Source organism: Carica papaya, chromosome 1, assembly GCF_054855325.1.
Source record: "Carica papaya isolate Zhongbai chromosome 1, ASM5485532v1, whole genome shotgun sequence".
Lineage (NCBI taxonomy): Eukaryota > Viridiplantae > Streptophyta > Magnoliopsida > Brassicales > Caricaceae > Carica > Carica papaya.
The window spans coordinates 20,292,039-20,311,710 of NC_142309.1; the positions used below are offsets into that span (position 1 = coordinate 20,292,039).

Here is a 19,672-nt window from a genome sequence, read left to right on the forward strand (position 1 = left end):
ATTAATGAACTTAAATGATAATTATTTATTAATTATTCATTTTTTAAAATTACCTTCAATATTTTACCCAAATAATAATAATAAATTAAATTTAATAAAATATTTCGTACGTATAAACCAATGGAAAGAATTCAAACGTTCAAATCATAGAATTCTCTTTCTAGATTTCTAATCATATATTAACCTTGCATGTGTAATGCAACATTTATATTTTATTAAAACACATACATATAAACAATTAATGGGTTATAAATAAATTAATTAAAGGTTAAATTAACTTAACACGAATGTAAATCATGGAGTGGCACGTGAGTATGATGCAAAAAGCACTTTCAGTCTTTTGCATGTCGTCTAATTTAATTTTATCGCATGCATGCAACTTGCAGTTTCTTTTTTTTTTTTCTTTTTCCAATTTTTCAAATCGTAAAAGTCTATAATTTCATGATTTTATATTTGCATTACACTTTGTTATTTTCTTTAATAAATAAAAATTATGAGTTTAAATTATTATTACATGCCCCCAAAAAAAAATACTTTTACGTTAAATATAAAATATAAAAGCTTTAAATGCACATTAATTAAATAAAAATTAATTATATTTAGTTATGACGTGATTGTATTTCCTGATAATCGATAAACAATATAATACTAAATAATTAGGAAAATGCAAATAAAATATTAGTATAATTATAATTACAGATAAACCAAGCATTTGTTAAATAACTGTATTTGTAAATAATCAAATATATATATATACACACAAACACATGATGTATATTAGTTTAAAAAAGGAAGGACTGGTTGAAATGACAATGGCAGAGGGATTCAATCCCGAGATTTCTTCACATGCAGGTGAATGGCAAAGCAAGAAGCAACTTACATTAGTATAATGAATATGGTCTTATGCCTGCGAATATTCGGTAATTATAATTAATTAATTAATTTCAAGGATTATACGTGAACATAAGAATCCACATTAATCATTTATCTAATCAATCTTTTTTCACATTTGCATGTGACTCACCCTTGTATAATGCCATATTGTAGGATGACCAAATAATTATATTGATCCTTCTAATTAAACAATTATTTTTTTTTTTGTTTTTTAAATTAGATTTTTATTATATACTACTAATCTACGTGTTTAACACATAATCAACATTATAAAATTAATTACAGCCTTTCCCATAAGCTTAAGGAGTTTGATCACCGTATTCGGGTTAAATTTTAGAAACGAAAAAATTAATTTAATTATGTTTTACAGTAAATGAAATATATTTTAAAATAATAATATATATATATATATATAGTAAATATCATACTTGTAAAATATGAATACATCGACCTATATTCGAATTTTTTAAGTTAATAGATATATTTTTTTTAGTGTGTAGATGGTCTTAATTAGTATTTACTAATTAATTTAAATGAAATTAAAAAGCTTAGATAATTATTAATTTTCGAAATGTTACCAGTCCCTGGACCACGGCCTGGTTAACCATGTTACATATACATTGTATACATTATATATAACTTGAATATTCCAAATGTATATATACACATCGATACAAGTATAGAAATTTGATTAAATTATATAAAGTGATGATGTTAAGAGAAGCATCTCTAGGTGTTATATGTAGAAGTAACATTAATCGGTTTACAAATCTGGCTCACAAACACATATATCTATATACATAAATGATATATACAATACACATAATGTGTATATGTAATAGTAGTTTGTCATCTTGTCGTTGCCAAAACACAAGACAAGAATAGTATAAACGAGCTCTTTATTCAGAAAAACATATATTTTCATCGGGTTTTGGACCTTTATTTATTTATTTACAATTACCATGTGGGCATGGCTAATGGACGCCATGAGTACATAAAATCGAATTAAATCAAATTAAATAATTTAAACTTAATTTAATTTATACCGACTAATTAACATTACAAGCTAATTTTTATGTTAAAAATATTGAAAATGCAAATAAAATATAATTTATAGACAACATATGTTAGAGCAAGAGCTATTACGTACCATATATTTATTTATAGATTTTAAAATATAGAGAAAATTATTTGATCACACATTAAATTTTATAATTAAAATATATCTTACTTTTTAAATAATCAAATATTATATATATTTCTAACTTACTTATTAGTATTTAATAAACCGATAATATATTATAAATTATGTGTGGCTTGTCGGAAACTGATTTTAATTTTTTCTATTTTTCTTTTCTTTTTAATAAAATATTTTCACTATTACCTATAAATAAACTTAACATAATTTTATTAATATACTAATAAAATATATATTAATTTTACTTAAGCGTTTTTATTATTATTAATAAGAAAAAGGTCGTTGGGATTAAGCGGGTGCTCAATTAAATTACTGAGCTGCAAGCTCCCAAGGTAAAATTCAAGTCTTGTTCGTTCTACTTTTTATGCACGCACACACACATACAAACCACAGCTGGCTAATTCTTTTTTTAATTGCTTTTCAAACCCAAGTGAAATTTAATTACTTTTTTCTACATATAAAATAAATAATTAATTAATCCATAATGTTAAATATATTAATTATAACTACATTATATCCCTATAATTAATTATATTTTTTAAATAATTGGTCAACAACATCCTAATAATTACAATTAATTGCACACAAATTTAAATCACCATAATCAAGAAAAACCTCACAGTACTCCATGCATTGTGTTCTCTGCCTTGGAAATTAACTCGCATTAAAAAAAAAGGGAGATCGAGCAATTGCTTTTTCTTTTTCTTTTTTTTAAAAAAAAAAAAAACAGGTGAGCAAATATAAGAAAATAAATCCAATATTTTCACTTAAAATTTTGAATAATTATCTTGAATTTCAATTCATTATATTTTATATCTTATTTGAAAAAGACAATTAAATAATTTTTAATTTTTATATATCTTCAAATTATGTTCTATTTCATTTTTAAAGGAAATCGTATATGTTCCATTTAATCATTGAATACTATACAGAGCAATTATAGTAATAAAAATAATAAATATTTTTATAAATAAGTCTTATTTAATACAAAAAAAAAGTGTGTTATATTTTTAATTTGTTGTATATGAATAAATTATTAAAATTTATTGAATTAAATATTATAAATTAATAAATAGTAATTTATAATACATTTATAAACTAATAAATCTTAATTATTTAATAAAATTCAAGCATATAACTTTTAATTAGAAAACAAAATTTTTTTTAATAGACCATCCAAAGTATTATTGATGTGTGAACTAGAACTAAATAACAATTATATATGCGTGTGTGTGTAGAGAGAGAGAGAAGTGATGTATCGTGGATGAGTCAGCAGGGCATATGGAGGTGTAGTATTAAATGAGATATAATTACCCAAAAATTTAAATCTTGAAAAGATCAAACGGAGACTTATCACGTGACCATCATGACCCTCTACTTGGTAATACCTATTCTTTCCTAACTCTAATTATTACGTTTCTTCAGCAATTTTTAGATTATTATTATTATTATTACCATTAGTTAACTAGTAATTATTCTAATTAAATAAGCTTTGAAAGAAGATCCCGGTCAAAACCCAGGGGTTATGCTTACTTTCCATCACCACCCCCAATACCCACGTGTCATCTCAGAATGAATTCATCATGCTCTTTCGTTTAAACACATATTTTTATAATATAATTTTATACATAATCTCAATTAATAAAATAATAAAATAAAATAAAATAAAATAAAAAAAGATATTTAGGGCGACAAAAAAAGCTAAACAGGGGTTCCCAAAATTCAAATGATGAGAATAAGAGCCCACAATTAACTGTCAAACATTTAACACATGCATGCAACTCCCCCACCACCGCTAAGCGCCAGACGAGCCAATAAAATTGAAAATTCCTTTATTTATTCTTATTTAATTACAAAAACTTTAAAATTTAAATTTAAACACATTTAACACATTACAAAAATAAAGAGGGAAAAGAAAGTTTTCGAGCTGTTGGTTGACACGCCATGCACTTAGTTCTTTTTAATTATTTCAAAATTTAAATTTATGGCCTTTTTTTTTAAAAAAAAATTTAAAAATTTATAATACAATTGAAAAGTAAAAGTAAAAAAAAAAAAAAAAAAGAAAATGTAATTTGTGAGTAAATTGGACACGTGTACGGTTGGTAAAAAGGTACAAAGACATCGTAAATCAAGCTGACAGCAGGGTAAGAAGATAGGTTTTGGTAGATTAAGTGACACGCGTACGGTGGGATTGAAATATCAGAGAACGCGTGAAGGTGGTGACGCAAGTTGAGTGAGTTGGACCCAGAAAGGCTGCTGTCGGCAAAGGGGAGGCGAACCCTCCTCCATCCTTATCTCGCCCTCTACACCACCAACATTATTATTTTTATCCATTTGTCGTTTTATTCTACACATATTGATAACAATATTATTATTTAAATTATTAAATATGAAAGTGATTGGTTATTTTTTAGAGCATATAAGTGTGTTGATTATAATTTAAATTTATTTTTAGACTATACTAATAATTATTTATGTTCATGAATACTTTTTGGCATAATAAAAAGAAAGTCTCGAGAGAGAGAGAAAATTTAAAGTGTGATGGTGGGTGAAAGTGGTGTAAAGGATTTTGCAGAGAAAGAAAGAAAAGGATTAGATGAGATAGACGGAAGGGAAGAGAAGAGAAGAGAAGGAAGAGGCCATATCTTGGGGCCCGCCTGGTTTTATCTTCACCACAATCTTCCATTGATATGTCAACTTCATTACACTGTACCCATATTTTCTTTTCTTTTTTCTTATATATATATATATGCATGCACACACACACATATGTACTATTTATTAAAAAAAAGTATATATACTTCTTTTCGGAGCCAAATAAATTCATTTTTTTTTTTCAATTAAATAAAAGTCTATGCCGGACATATAATTTCCTTAACCCAATTTAACTATTACAAAATTAAGTCATATATCCCTACTACATTAAACATTAAACATTATTGTAGTCAACTATCACTAATTCACAATACATATAAAGGGTGGGATGCGGCGTGCTCAAGCTGTTTTTGGGAGAATTGATAAGGATAGATCGAAGATGCCACCCACGAGCCTGTCATTTTCTACTTCCTTCTCTTTCAAAACCTCGAGTACTAATTTTTTTTTTTTTTTTTTTTAATTCACTTTTTTTATTTCTTTTCCTAAAGTCTAAACATATTTATTATATAATTTTTTATTTAATATAATAAAATACTTATTTTGTTATATTACTAATTATAATACTATGATAAAATTAAATTAAATTAAATTTTAATAAATATATTATATTTATAAATAAAAAAATATTTCGTGATAAATATATTTTACTAATTTAAATAATTATAACAAATTAAAAAATACAATATAACTTTTAACTTTTAAAAATAATAATTATCGGTTGTTAGATAGCAAAAAAAAAAAAAAAAAGCTTAAATATTTTATCTCCAAGTAGTAACCCATGCATGTGAATAAATTGCATAAAATTAATTTTAGATTTTTGTGGAGAATGTTGTGTAGATGAACAGTATGTATAAACATACCCAGTTATATATAATTTTTATAATCAAATAAGGTATAATGTATTAATTGAAATTGTTTTTGAAAATTATTATTATTATATACTGCTGGATTCAACATATATATAGTTATATCAATGTGACATTTCAACATACTATTGGTACAAAATGTCTTGCTTTTGGGATGCGAAATTTAATGTGACACCAAAAGAAAAGGGTAAGTAGCGAAAATTAAACACAAAATTTATGTGTTCCCTACACACACATATAGACATATCAAGGAGGCGAGAGCAGCTGATTATGGGGCCTCTTCCATCAATTGCTTTGAGGATTAATTTGCTCACCAAACAACCAAAATCAACTAGCATTCATAACCATCTCTCCCTTTCGTCAAATATCTACCGATATATTAGTATTTAATTCATCATTCAATTCATAACCTAATATATATTATTTATACACACACACATAAAGAGAAACCATACCCTTTTTTTTATTTAGTTAATCCTAATAAATGTTAATCTTATTTTAAATAAAAGTTAAAACTTAAATTTTTATTTTAAATTATAACTCAAATAATTACGTAGCTAAAATTCAGTAGTTAAAATTTATATGAACATATATCTCTAATTTAAATAATTATTTCACCTCATATCAGCTCAATACTTTCCTTTGTAGATTGAGTCATTTTTTGCACATAAATTCTTAAAAAACTAAATTAGTTAAAAGAATTTGAAAATGCAATTTATGATGACGTGATTTTTGCATTGTCAAAATTTATTGTGGTTGGTATGAGATTATCAAAATTTCAAAGTAAGAGTTATACCATATAACATAAAGATTATTTGTATTCGACCTGTTACAAATATTTCATGTAAAATTCCGTGATCTTAAAAAAAATAAATTTATAATTTAAATACAAAAGTAAATAATAAATTTATGGTTTACATTCATTACACAATAATTTAGAATGTCCAATAAAATTACGAAAATATCCACTCTAAAAAACAAACAATAATTAAAGAAAAAGTGAATAAATAAGAATCTTATGACAACCTTCACTAGCACTTAAAGAGAGTCTGGGTGGTGAATTACTCACAACTCTCTTACCGATCGACATCTAAATATTGATTTTCTTGATTCGAAATGCTTAATAAAACAGTGAGTTACACTAATCTAATAAAAATATCACATTAATCACATATACGAAAAATTAAATGTTGATAAAAATCAGAAAACAACTAATTGAGTCTTTACTTTAAGTAAATATATTTAACTTTAAAATTTTTTATTCGATACATACCATTACTTTTTTCCCAAAATCAACTTATGAAAACAAAATAAGTAAATGACATTTCAAGTTAATTAATAATATCACAATTCTTCCATTTTTACCTGCTTACTGGTACCCATAGGGGTCCACAGGGATATCCTCACATGTGTGAACTAAATATCCATTTTTATCAACTAACATGTCATCCTCATACTCCGTCTGGTAATGAGCACCAAATATTATATTGCCTCAATATTCCGTCTAATATAAGGGTGAACCATATCTCCCAAACCCTTTCGGTATGGGACTTCCTATCCCTGTCCGACTAAGGCAACGTTCACAATAGGGTTCCCTATGTACCGAGTCCGTCCACCATTTTCCAATGATACCCATTAAACTTTTCACATAAAGATCTCCATCAACAAAATAAACACAAAGTGCATACCAACATCTCATGCTATATTTACTGGTCAATTTAAATAGCATTTAAGCAAGTGATTGAATTTATCATAACCAATAATTAAGTAACCAAATAACAAGATAAATCATGCAGTAAGACACTAAATGAACCAGATAATCGATAAGACTATAAAAACTATCAGTGTAAACATGAACAGTATAATAATAAGTAATTTAGGTAGTATAGCAAAATAAATAAGAAATCATGATAAATGTAAACTAATTGGTTCAGTCTCTACTAGTGACTTATAATATTTTTAAGATTTTTTTAATTTTTCACAAATAATAATTTAAATATTTATTTTAATATAATTATTTTATAAATAATTTAATAAAAAATTATCACGGATCGATTTTCGGTCTTGAGTATTACACTCTATGTAATTTTTAGGAATGTGCATAATTGAACCATATTGAAAAATGATTCAAACCTCTAACGGCCCCAGAAATTCTAAAATAAATAAATTATAAATTTAGTGCGGAAGCGAAATAAATAGTTACATTTTAGATTGCTTACACAATAACTGAAAGTATCAAATAGGGCTTACGAGAATACCCTTCTAAAAGAACAATTAATAACCAAAGAAATAAATTAAAAGTAAACGACTGAACGTCTTACTCGCAATCTTCTTGTGGATAAGGCTCTGGATCCTGGTCATTTTGATCTGAAATGGTTAATGAAATAATGAGTTACACTAGCCCAATAAGAATATCACGCTACTCACCGATACAGAAATAAAGGTTGGTAGAAATAATAAAAATAACTAATGAAACTCTTAATTTAGCAAAGTCGTTTATTATAAATAAAATTATTTACCTTCTACTTAACGTAACAAAATTTATGAAAACAACCTATAGAAGTAATGACATAGCACATTTTATAATTTCATATACAATCGGCTGAAACAACAATTTTATTCTTTATCAGCCTACTAGTATCTATGGGAGTTCATAGAGATGTCCCTACAACGTGTGAATCCTTATCTTTAACATTTATAATTAGTGGGTCGTCCCCATATCTTGTTCGGTATAAGTGCCAAATTACTAAACCTCAATACCCCATCCGGTATGAGAGTGAAACGAGTCGTCCTCATACCCCGTCCGGTATGAGTGCCGAGTAACCAAACCTCGATAACCCGTCCGATACGAGGAACCACTCACGGTAGGATTTTTTATGTAACCGATATGTCCATCATCTCTCAGGATATCCAGTAAGGCTGATATTTCATCCATTTATTTAATCACACAGTCTCCCTTTTATCTTTAATCTACGGTTTCCCAATTCAACTGTAATTACATAAAATAAACAAAACATGCATTAAGAAAAACAATCACGTCATAGTTTTTTAATTTAACTGTAGTGACATAAGGCAGCAATATATGGATTCAAAACCATAAAATTGATCAATTAGATATTATCATGTATTGAAATTGTAAAATAAATCAACATAAATTAACAGAGAATAATTTCCATTTCTATCTCCATTAGTAACCCTTAATTAATTATATATATTTTATAAATTGCACAAAATACCATATTATTACTAATTAGACTTCAATTCCACAACAGATAATAATGTGAGGAATTTTTACTCAAATTGATGTTCGAAATGCTAAACTTGTTGACTGCACCTACTGGCGGTTCTCGAATTTTCTGAATTTTTTTTCAGAGATTTAAACGCGCTATAGGTACCTCGAAATATCCCAAAAAATCCAAAATCAGTGTCAATGCCCCTTTTTGGCCAATTTCATAATTTTGGCATGGCTGCTCCACCGTGCTTCGGCGATGGTTTGCCTCGGGTCAGTTGTTTTTTACCAGTTTTGTATCAATCCCTGTAAGAAAATACGTTAAGGGGTCTCAGTTGGTCGAAAAAGTCAAAAAAACTGAAACTCATTGGCGGTGGAGTTCTCCAATGCAGCAGCTTCGCCGGCTCACCTTTAAGGTTTGATGTTTTGCTTCGATCAACCTGTAAAGAATGAAACAGTGATTACAGTTGTGGAAAAATTATGCAGAACGGGAATCCGAAAGGGACTTATCGGAGGTGGTTTTTGTAATTTATGCCGTCGGAATTTGGTCGCAGTTTCTGGCCAATCCGCTGGTCATTTTGCTCTGATTTCGTCATGGGGGTGTTTAAAATTTAATTTCAAGCAAAGGATAAATTTTTTACCTTTTTTGGCGGTCAGAATTGGCTCTGGCACTGTGGCGGTTGGTGGCGGTTGGGTCTTCTTCTCCGGCGGGGGGTGGGTCTGATAGCTAGAGTTAAGGTTTGATGTGAAGAGGGTTATTTATATATATCATCTTTTAATCTGGACCGTCCACGCGTTTGATCTAAATTATCCGATCGCGATTAAATAGGGAGTGAATATAAGTCGTTCATCGCGATCTGATCTGAATTATCCGATCGTGTTTAATTAAGAAGTGGATTTGGACCGTTGATCGCGTTTAAATCTAACCTTCCAATCGCATCTGGAAAGGGAACGCATCCGCGCCGTTCGTGCGCGCGAGAATGAATCTGGGCCATCCGATCACGGACACGCGGATCGCTAGTGTAGTCTCCTACGTAGCACAGCGTCAGCGCCCCTTGCTATGTGGCGCGCTCCGATTTGTCAGTGTTGCTGACTGATTGTCATACGTGACATAATTTTTCTAAATTGTATTTTGATCCCTAATTTTTTATTTTTCTTTCAAAAATACGAATAAAATCTAAACTATTTTTTAAAATTATTTTTAATTTTATTTTCCACTGTTTTCTTTATTTTTACATTAAATTAAAATTAAAAACTTAAAAAATTGAATTTATAAATTAGTTTTAAATATATTAAAATTAATTGGGTATTACAAAACCGAACTAGTTAAAGTATATTAGTTCAGTTAAACAAGCTTGAGTACTAAATTTAGTTACATCAATTCAATTATGAAAAAAATAGTTTCTTTTCGGACAAATCAAATCAATTTAATAATCAATTAAAACTATATATATTATTTAAGTTATAATTATATGATATTATATAATATGTACATAATATATAATTGATGTGATCCTAAAAAACCAAAGTTTAGTTCAAATAATGCCTTCCTGCATCGAGGAGGAATCCCGCAGGCTAATTACTGTAGTCGAACGTTGAACAACATGTAAGCAAAGATCCATGTCCATTTACTGCAAGGATTCCTGCAAATCCCGTCTTAAACAGGCAAGCAAGTCCAACATCTTTTTGTTTCTTAAAGGGATTGGTCAAACTAAAAAATAAATTTCATTTTCTTAAACTACAATATTTTGAATAGGAAAGTAATTTTGTCCCTAACTACTTTGCTAGATGAGATTATTTCAAGAAATTGGCTAAATTTGTTCAAGCAATAAGAGTTAAGGCTCAAGTGATGTTTAATGTGTTTGGAGAAATTATAAGGCAAAAAGAAATGCCTAAATTTTTGCGCAACCTGAGATGACTTCAAGGCCATACGACCAAAGTGGGTCACGACCGAAGGAGATTGCGCCCAAAAGAAAAAGGCCAACCCATGTCCTAGCTTGGGAAGACACGCACATGCAGAAATGTGTCGCACGCAGGTGCAGGGAAGCAGCTATTGCGTGCAACAAAACACACGTAGGAGTGCGCTTGTGCAGACAACCATTGTTGTACGTGCGCATGAGGAGGCCTCAAGTGCGCGCCACATGCCCGCAGCAGCAAGCCTGTGCACTTGGTTGGACACTTCTTATTATTTTCTAATACGATTTCCATGCAGATTCCTATTCAAAGTTAAAAGAAATTCGAGGCATGTGGGCAACAAGTTTAATCAGAAAATGAGACTTCCTCGATCATATTTCCACATGTGAATTTTATGGTAAAATTTATGAGAATAATTATTCAACTTGAAGTCTACATGGAGAATAAAATACATGAAAAATATGGAGATAAAGAGAAAATTTATGTAGTATTATTTTATTATCATTTTTATTAATATTTTAATATTAAATTTTATTATCAATATTAATTAATTATTATCTTATGATTAAGATAATGATAAAATATTATTTTATTAAGATCTTTTAATCTTAATAATAAATTTTTATTACAATTTAATTAAATACAAGTGCTTGCAATTAAGTACAATTTTTCGATAAAATCTTCTATAAAGATATTATCTTAAATTTTAAAAACAATGATTAGTTTCAACTTTCAAAAGTTTTGTTGAGTTGATAGGTTTAGATTGACTTATCGAGTAAGTTGTGCCGTTTTTCATTTTTCTTTTTGTTTTTTCTGTTATCTTATTCTTATATATTCAAGTAAGGAGGGTGAATTAGATAATTAAGTTTTTTGATTACATCGTTAGTTGAGGTTCTGAGAGTTAAAACAATAATCTTTATTCTCTCCCTCGACAATAATGCTTAAACACTAAACTAAAATTCTCAATTTCTAATTTAAGTTATCCTTACTTCAGTCATCATCTCACTTTATGCCTCTTGAGTGTAAACACATACTCTTCTCCCTTAGTTTTTATTAATAATAGCCTCTAATTATCATTTATCTCGCCTCTCTTAGCTCTCCTATCTCCTTTGAGAATAATACAAAAGCTTCAAGATTTATATACGTGATTAGTTAATATAAGTTTAGAATTATATTATTTGATACATGAGATATTAACTCGTTTAATTCTTCTAAATCTTCCGACAAATTTACAATTGATCCGCTTAAAGAGTCCCTTTGATATCATTTGAAGACTACAAATTATTTAGTATTTTGAGTTTTTTAAACCATATACATATATATATATATGCATACACCATATATTTCATGTAACACTGTTGATATACGGTGTAAAATATCACGACAATGAATCATGTGAAAATAAAAAATTAAGTCCGTACAAAAATTCAAATGAATTTAATATAATTGTGATCTGAATACAAATTTAATTTATCATAATTGAATCAAACATGAATCTACACTATTTATTAATTATTTTCGAACGTAATTTCAGATAAATATAAAACTTTCTATTTGTAAGCTTATTGAAGTTCTTGACGAAATTGGGTCTTGCAAATTGTGAGATTAAAAAACATATTTTGGAGGAGTTTTTTTTTTTATATAAAAAATTGAATTAAATTGTATGTATGTATGTTGTGGAATCCATGTGCCTACAATTTGATTAACAACATAATTAAACCCTGCACATCTTGCTAAACATATAATATAATAAATAATGAATATTATATGATGATGATCATAATACACACATGAGCCCTTCTACTACTAATAATAATAATAATAAATAAATAAATAATAAAGTGAAAAAAAATGAGTTTTTTTATAATTAATTTAATGCCCATCGAATATTTAGTTAATTTTATTTGGAAAATTATGGTATTTACAGCTTGGAGTGCTTTGACCAGTCAACGTATAGCCAAATGTGGACTTAACCAAACATAAAAGAACAATTCCAGAATTGCAATGCACCAACTTCAATTCTAAAATTGAGAAATTGAGTCACCATGGCTTTCCCATTGTAAACAAAACAATTATTATAATCAATTAGCTTTTAAAAAGTTTTTTTTTTTTTTTTTTTTAATCAATGATTATACATTTACTCACATATTCGAGATTATATAATAATAATCCTCTTAATAAATAACATATCATAAATTGGGATTTTTACATGCTTTGTGGTTTATTATAAATATAAATATTAGACAAGAACATAATAAATTCACTAATTTTTAATTTTATAGATTAAGAACTGACATAAACATATTAGTTCTGTCTGATTTTTTAATTTAAACTAGATAATAGATAATGTATTTGTAGTAATATTAGAAATAATTTTTATAAATAAAAAAAAAAGTGAGAAGCACAATCCTAAATTTTTATAATTTTATTGTAATATAAATAAATAATTAATTTATTTACCTCTTCTAATATTGTCTTAAAATTACAATACATACATAAAAAATGTAAATAATAAAATATTTTCATTAATTAATTTAACAAAGTACGTTTTTTTTCTTAATTATATAAACAGTAATAATTTGAAAATAAAATATTAAATGCATGAAATTAATATTAAAAAATACACTCAATTTTCTTTAAATAGATTTATAAAATTATCGTTAAAAAGTAATTGAGATAAATAATAATTAGACTAGTTACCAGAGCTGTCGTTAATTATAAATTAATATTAAGATAGTTTGAAAATTGAAAAAAGGAAAAAAAAAAGAAAAAAAAAAAGGAGGTTTTGAAATTTAATTTCGTCTCGAAACGAAGACAGACTTAATTAATTACTTGCCTAGAACTCTATCTATTCGTGGGCGTGAAGGAATACCACTCATTTGGGAACACGAGGTGAGATGTCTTAATGAAAGCATATTTATTATTTTTCCCAATACATATATATACATATATATATATATATATATACACACACACACACACTAAAGCTGATACTATATGAATTAAATTTATTACATGCATTTTTTATTTAATTATTTTAAAATTATTTAATTTTTTACATTATGAACTAAATTTTGAATAACCATTAGGAGAAAAACTATTTGTCAAAATCTAATTTCGTGAAATTGGGTAATTTTTTCTCATTTTGACCTAAATTGGGTTGGGGTCGATATAATCAAATGAAGAAAATTAATATTGAAGAAATCTGGTCTAATACGTCTTTAATAGACAAAATGAAAATAAGTTTTAAAATTAAATGAATTGATGATACCAGGAAATCATGTGACTCAGATTTTTTTTACACGTAAAAATAAATATAAGAATGTGTATATTTACTTTATAGTAAATTAAGTGAGTGGATGGTGGGAAGGGGGAATTCTGAAATGCGACTGTCACGTGGGTATGCAACCTTCCTAATGTGACTTTAAAGGGATTTTGCAAGGCAAACTAAACACAATCTTCAATTATTATTTTTATATAAAAAAAAAAATTTACTATTGTTCATATATATATATATATTTTGATAAAAAAGTTAAGGTGAATTACTCAAATTTATAAAACTAATATATTATATATATATGTATGTATGTATGTATTTGCTGAAAAACCAATCATGGGTTTAATTTTAACTCAGAAACTCAACATGAGAAAATCATGAAAGCAATGAAACCTCGTTAAGATGGAATCTTGATGATTTTTCTTTTTTTTATAAAAAAAAAACCTACTCATGAAGGTTTCCTCGCTTCCTTATCAATGAATAAATAAATAAATAAATAATTAGGATAATATAATAACATGTATAGTAATATATAGATACATATGTATGTATATATTATAGCTAAGCATCCTCTTGCTCTTTGTCTCTCTCAATCTCTCTGAATTTCTCTCTCCAATTATTTTATATTTTCTCAAAAGATCGAGTCTTCTTCCCAAAAAAAAAAAAAACCAGTCTGGGTTTTTTAAGCACAGTAGCTTCAGCCATTAGCTAGCCCCACTCTTAAAAATGCACCTTGCTTCTCCGCCCTCTGTCTTTTCTGGCAATGACCCAATACTGCTTCGTTTCCTGAGTAACAGTCTACAGGTTTTGTAGGCTCTTTGGTGGGTTCTATATGGATTTTGGTCTGCTCTGTTTGGATGGCTTAATGGTGGGTTCGGACACTTCAGCTACTGCTTCTGTTTCTGCTTCCGCTTCTGCTTCTTTTGCTACTCTTCTTGTTTCAGATCCTGAGACAAAGCAGAAGCTGTACGGATCTGGGTTGCTCAACAAGCAAGAAAGGTCCTGTAATAATGAAGACGATGAGTCTTGGAGAAGCCCAAAGCTGGCTAAGTCCACTGATGACTTCTCCGCATCAAAAGCTGTTTCTCTCCAGCAAAGAAACAGTAGTTTACTGAGATCTAGTACTTCATCTCTCTTCTCTGATTGTCATCAACAGATGCTGAGCTTCTCTTCTCCCAAACCAGAGGCTTTTTCTGCAGAAAGGACCTCTCAAAATATCTCTACATTCCCTTATTTTCAGCTTACATCAACATCCGCTTCTAGTAGAAATAATATTACAGGTGCTTATAAATATAAGTCGTGTTAATGACTCTTCATCATTCTGTGACAGTGATTTGTCTCTTATTCCATTCCCTGTTTTTTTTTTTTCTTGGGTGGGAAATTTTAGTCTCTGTGGGTTTGATTGCATGCAGCTTTGGTTAATGGTTGTGGGTTTTGTTTGGAAGATTAGACGTGCTGAGTTTTAGAAAAAGGAAAAAGAAGTTCTGGTTATTGATGAATGGAGAGGTCTTTTCATGGAAATCCCATTATTTTTTCTTTCATTTTAAGTCTTGTCAAGTAAAAGTTTGGGCACGTCTCTTTTTGCTATCTCCTTCAAAATCCCTCTTCTTGAAAGCTGTTTTCTGGTAATAGTAAACCAAACACGGCATAACAATACCGCAGAAAAGAGAACCAAAACAAGGAAATGCAATGATTTTGGAGTTCTTTTCTTTATAGTTTATTATATATATATATATATTTTTTTTTCCCTCCATTAAAGACAGGAAGTTGTAGAGACTTTGCTTGATTTTTTATTCATTTTTTTGGGGGTTTAACTTGCTAAATACTCCTCCTTTATCACTTTTCTACAATCACGGTCATGGATATCCTTTTTCCCCCTCCAATTTACCAAGGAAATGCCTTGAATTTTTGGCTTTTTCCGTCTTTTTTTTGAAGGACCTCATTTTCTAAATTTGGGTTTGTTGTATATATTTCAGGGTACTACAACAACAGTAGTGGAATCTATAATGGAACAAACATGCATGGGACTTTAGCAGGTTGCAGAGGACCATTTACTCCATCACAATGGATGGAACTTGAACACCAAGCCTTGATCTACAAGTATCTCACCGCAAATATTCCCATCCCATCTAATCTCCTAATTCCAATAAGAAAAGCTTTTGAATCTGCTGGTTTTTCCAGCTTTCCAGGAAGCCTGCTCAGACCCAATTCATGTAAGTAACAGAGAATTTGTTTCTCTCTTACTTTGCATGTTTACCTCATAATGTTCGCGTCAATGGCATTTTGATTTTCTTTTTTTTTTTAAAAAAAATCAGAACTTGACGGTGAGTTACTGTTTAAAGTTGAGAAATAGATTGAGGCATGGAATCAATTACAGTGGCTGCGCTGTTACTTTCTACTCACTTTGTATAGTTATTTCTCAGAAAGGTTTCTAATTTGACTTTGAGTGACAATGGGCCACAACAAGAAGTATTTATTATTACATTCATTTTTGTCCCTTTCTGTTTGGAGGCACAGAAAAAAGACTACGTTCTCATCTGGGTAAAAAATTTTCCTGCTGAACAAAAATGTTTTAGTCTACTCTGATAAGGATTTCCCTGGAAGTTCATCTGGATACTTGCCATTTTTGTAAATTAATATGCTTTTGACTATTTAAATTACATTTTGGTTGTTGTTCTGATAATGGTGAAATGTGAAAAAATGGTAGTGGGATGGGGAACTTTCCATCTTGGATTCTCAAACAGCACCGATACTGAGCCGGGACGGTGTCGTAGGACGGATGGGAAGAAATGGCGGTGCTCGAGAGATGCAGTCGCCGATCAGAAGTACTGTGAACGACACATGAACAGAGGCCGCCATCGTTCAAGAAAGCCTGTGGAAGGCCAATCTGGCCATTCCGTCGCCACCACAAATTCAAAACACATGGTGTCTACCACCACAACCACCGCCACCGCCACCGCCGCCAGCTCCTCTGCAGCAGGTGGTGGCTCCAATGGCAACCTTACCATTGCCCAGCAGCAGCTCAAAACCTTGCAACCTGGACTAACAACTCTTTCCTCAACAGCTACTACTCCAGGCATCAACAGGTAAGCTTATTCTTACTTTTTTGGTGTTGAGAAAATAAATCCCTAACATGTACACAATTACACAAAATAAAGAGTAAAATTAAAAAATATATATATATATATATAAGATCTAACATGATTTTTTAAGTATGTCCCCGTTAAGGGCAAAACCCAAAGAAAAAAAAAAAAAAAAAAAACTGTTCCACTATGATAAAATGTAGAATTATAGATCCTTATACAGACAAAATATTAAGATTTTTTTTTTTTTTACAAAATAGTCCCCAAGATAAAAACAAAATGTTTTGCATGATATATACAAAATATTTACATAATCAAGGTATATCAATATTTGGGTTTCTAAATAAAAAGATCTTACTAACCATCCAGACAAACTAAAACTAATATATTGTAGTGATTAAATCCAAAACTAGAGATTTTCTTGAAATTTGCCCTAAAAATTTACTGATGTAAATGTGAAACCTATGAAATGTTTCATGGATTTCAAACAACTTGGTGGGAAAGGCTTTTTGTTATCCTTTTAGCATATATTCTGCTCCTAGATTGTGTATTGATGATAACCCTTTGCTTTTTACACTTGTATTGTGGTACCCATTTTGCATATTTCATGTTGGATGTTTTCTTTTCTTTTCTTTTCTTTTTTCTTTTTCTTCGCCTTTTCCATCTCCTGTACCATGTCTGAACTGTAGATGATGGTGACTAATCTTGTTCTTATTATTTACTTGAGATTCCTTTAGGGGGATTTTTTTTCCTTCCATGTTTTACACCACATAACTTTCTGGAATTTGTGTCCACATCATAGGGAGCTGCTCTTAGTGGCTCGCAATCTTGTACTAATTTAGTAATTTTATGCAGTAATTATATAAAATTGTGTAATAATCAGTGATGATTCTCTGAGGATTCCTAAAATTTCTCTTACCCTTTCTCTTTTCGTTCTGGAGAAATATGAATTATGACGGTCTTTGTTCTTATTCATGGCTGCAATTTCAATTGCAGGATGTTTATGAACGCAGAGAATTTGGAGGATGAGATGCAGGAGACACCTGGGTTATCTATGCTTGACTCGAAATCTAAAGAAAATTCATTCTTGATTCCGAAACAGCCGATTCCATACGAAGAAATCTCTCACGACTTGTTTGGAGTTGTCTCCTCGCAGTCCCTTCTCAACCCCTCTCACAGATCTTCTTCCTTGATGAGTTGCAGAAACTATGGTTCTGCCCAGGAAATTTCTGACCAAGAAACCGAAACACAACACCATCCGCTTCGGCAGTTCATGGATGACTGGCCTAAAACGCAGTCTGGTCGCTCTGGGATGTCCTGGCCAGAGGTTGATCGAATGCAATCTGACAGGACTCAGCTTTCAATATCAATTCCAATGGCTGCCTCAGATTTCATGTCTTCCACTTCCTCCCCTAGCAACGAAAAGGTCACTCTTTCACCACTCAGATTGTCTCGCGAATTTGACCCAATACAGATGGGTTTGGGAGTAGGCAGTGTGATCAACGAATCGAGCCAGCAAAGGCAAGCACATTGGATCCCAATCTCATGGGAGAATTCAGTTGGGGGGCCACTCGGGGAAGTTCTGCATAACACGAGCAATAACACAGTGGAGTCCAAGAACTCGTCAGCATTAAACCTTATGACGGAGGGGTGGGATAATAATAGTCCTCGGTTAGGATCATCCCCGACCGGCGTGTTGCAGAAGACTGCGTTTGGTTCATTGTCTAACAGCAGCGCTGGGAGCAGTCCCAGGATGGAGAATAACAGGACCCAGGAAGGGGGAAGCGTGTGCAATAATGAGCTAATGGGATCAAACCTTCTTCTTCCTCTCTGCCTGCCGTGTAACCAATTTGACAAACAACAGAAGTAGCATTGAGTTTTAAGTATGTGCTGACAAACATGGAAGAATTATTATATAGTTTAATTCCTGTGAGGTTTTTTAGTCAGTCTTTATTTGATTTTGCAAGTTGTAACATTTTGCTTTTTGCTTTAATGAAGAGGAAGACGTGTTTTTCTAAAGACTAACAACAAGGTTTATATACTAAAAAAACAAAAAACTTTAGTAGAGAAAATTTAGAGTGTGTTAATTTAACCACTGCATTTTTTATGTGCCAGTAAACCTGTTCTAAGATAATAATAATAATAATTATTAATAAAATGTATTCTCTTTTGTTTTTTGGGTGTTTTCATTTAAAGAAGAAAAGAAAACCCTCCAAGAAATTGGGGTGTGAAGTAAAATTAAAGAGGCAAGAGCAGCACATGTTTGGTGAGAAATGAGAATTTGTTGGGAAGCAAATTGTAGTGGTTGATTAATAATTAAGGAGTAAAAGTAAAGCATATAAACATGCTTTTTACCAAAGCACTGTTGGTGGTCCTTCTTATCTTATTAACAATTTAAAACACCAAACATTTATAAAACAACACCCTCAAAAATTTAAACAAATATATATCATTACCGTATTTTTTTAATATTTTCAATTTTATTCTTTTTACATTTAAAATTTTAATTTTTTTTTTTTTTTTTTTACTGTTTTTTTGTGTCCATTTGTATGTGAA

General features: G+C 29.7%; 1 protein-coding gene across 1 annotated transcript; it reads left to right on the forward strand.

The window, feature by feature from the left end:
- Window positions 1–14,604: 14,604 nt before the first annotated feature.
- LOC110809448 (growth-regulating factor 1-like) lies at window positions 14,605–19,135 on the forward strand. Its single transcript, XM_022035286.2, has 4 exons — window positions 14,605–15,313; window positions 16,010–16,246; window positions 16,741–17,119; window positions 18,113–19,135. The coding sequence occupies exons 1-4, from the start codon at window positions 14,866–14,868 to the stop codon at window positions 18,984–18,986; spliced, it is 1,938 nt and encodes a 645-aa protein (XP_021890978.1). The 5' UTR covers window positions 14,605–14,865; the 3' UTR covers window positions 18,987–19,135.
- Window positions 19,136–19,672: the final 537 nt, after the last annotated feature.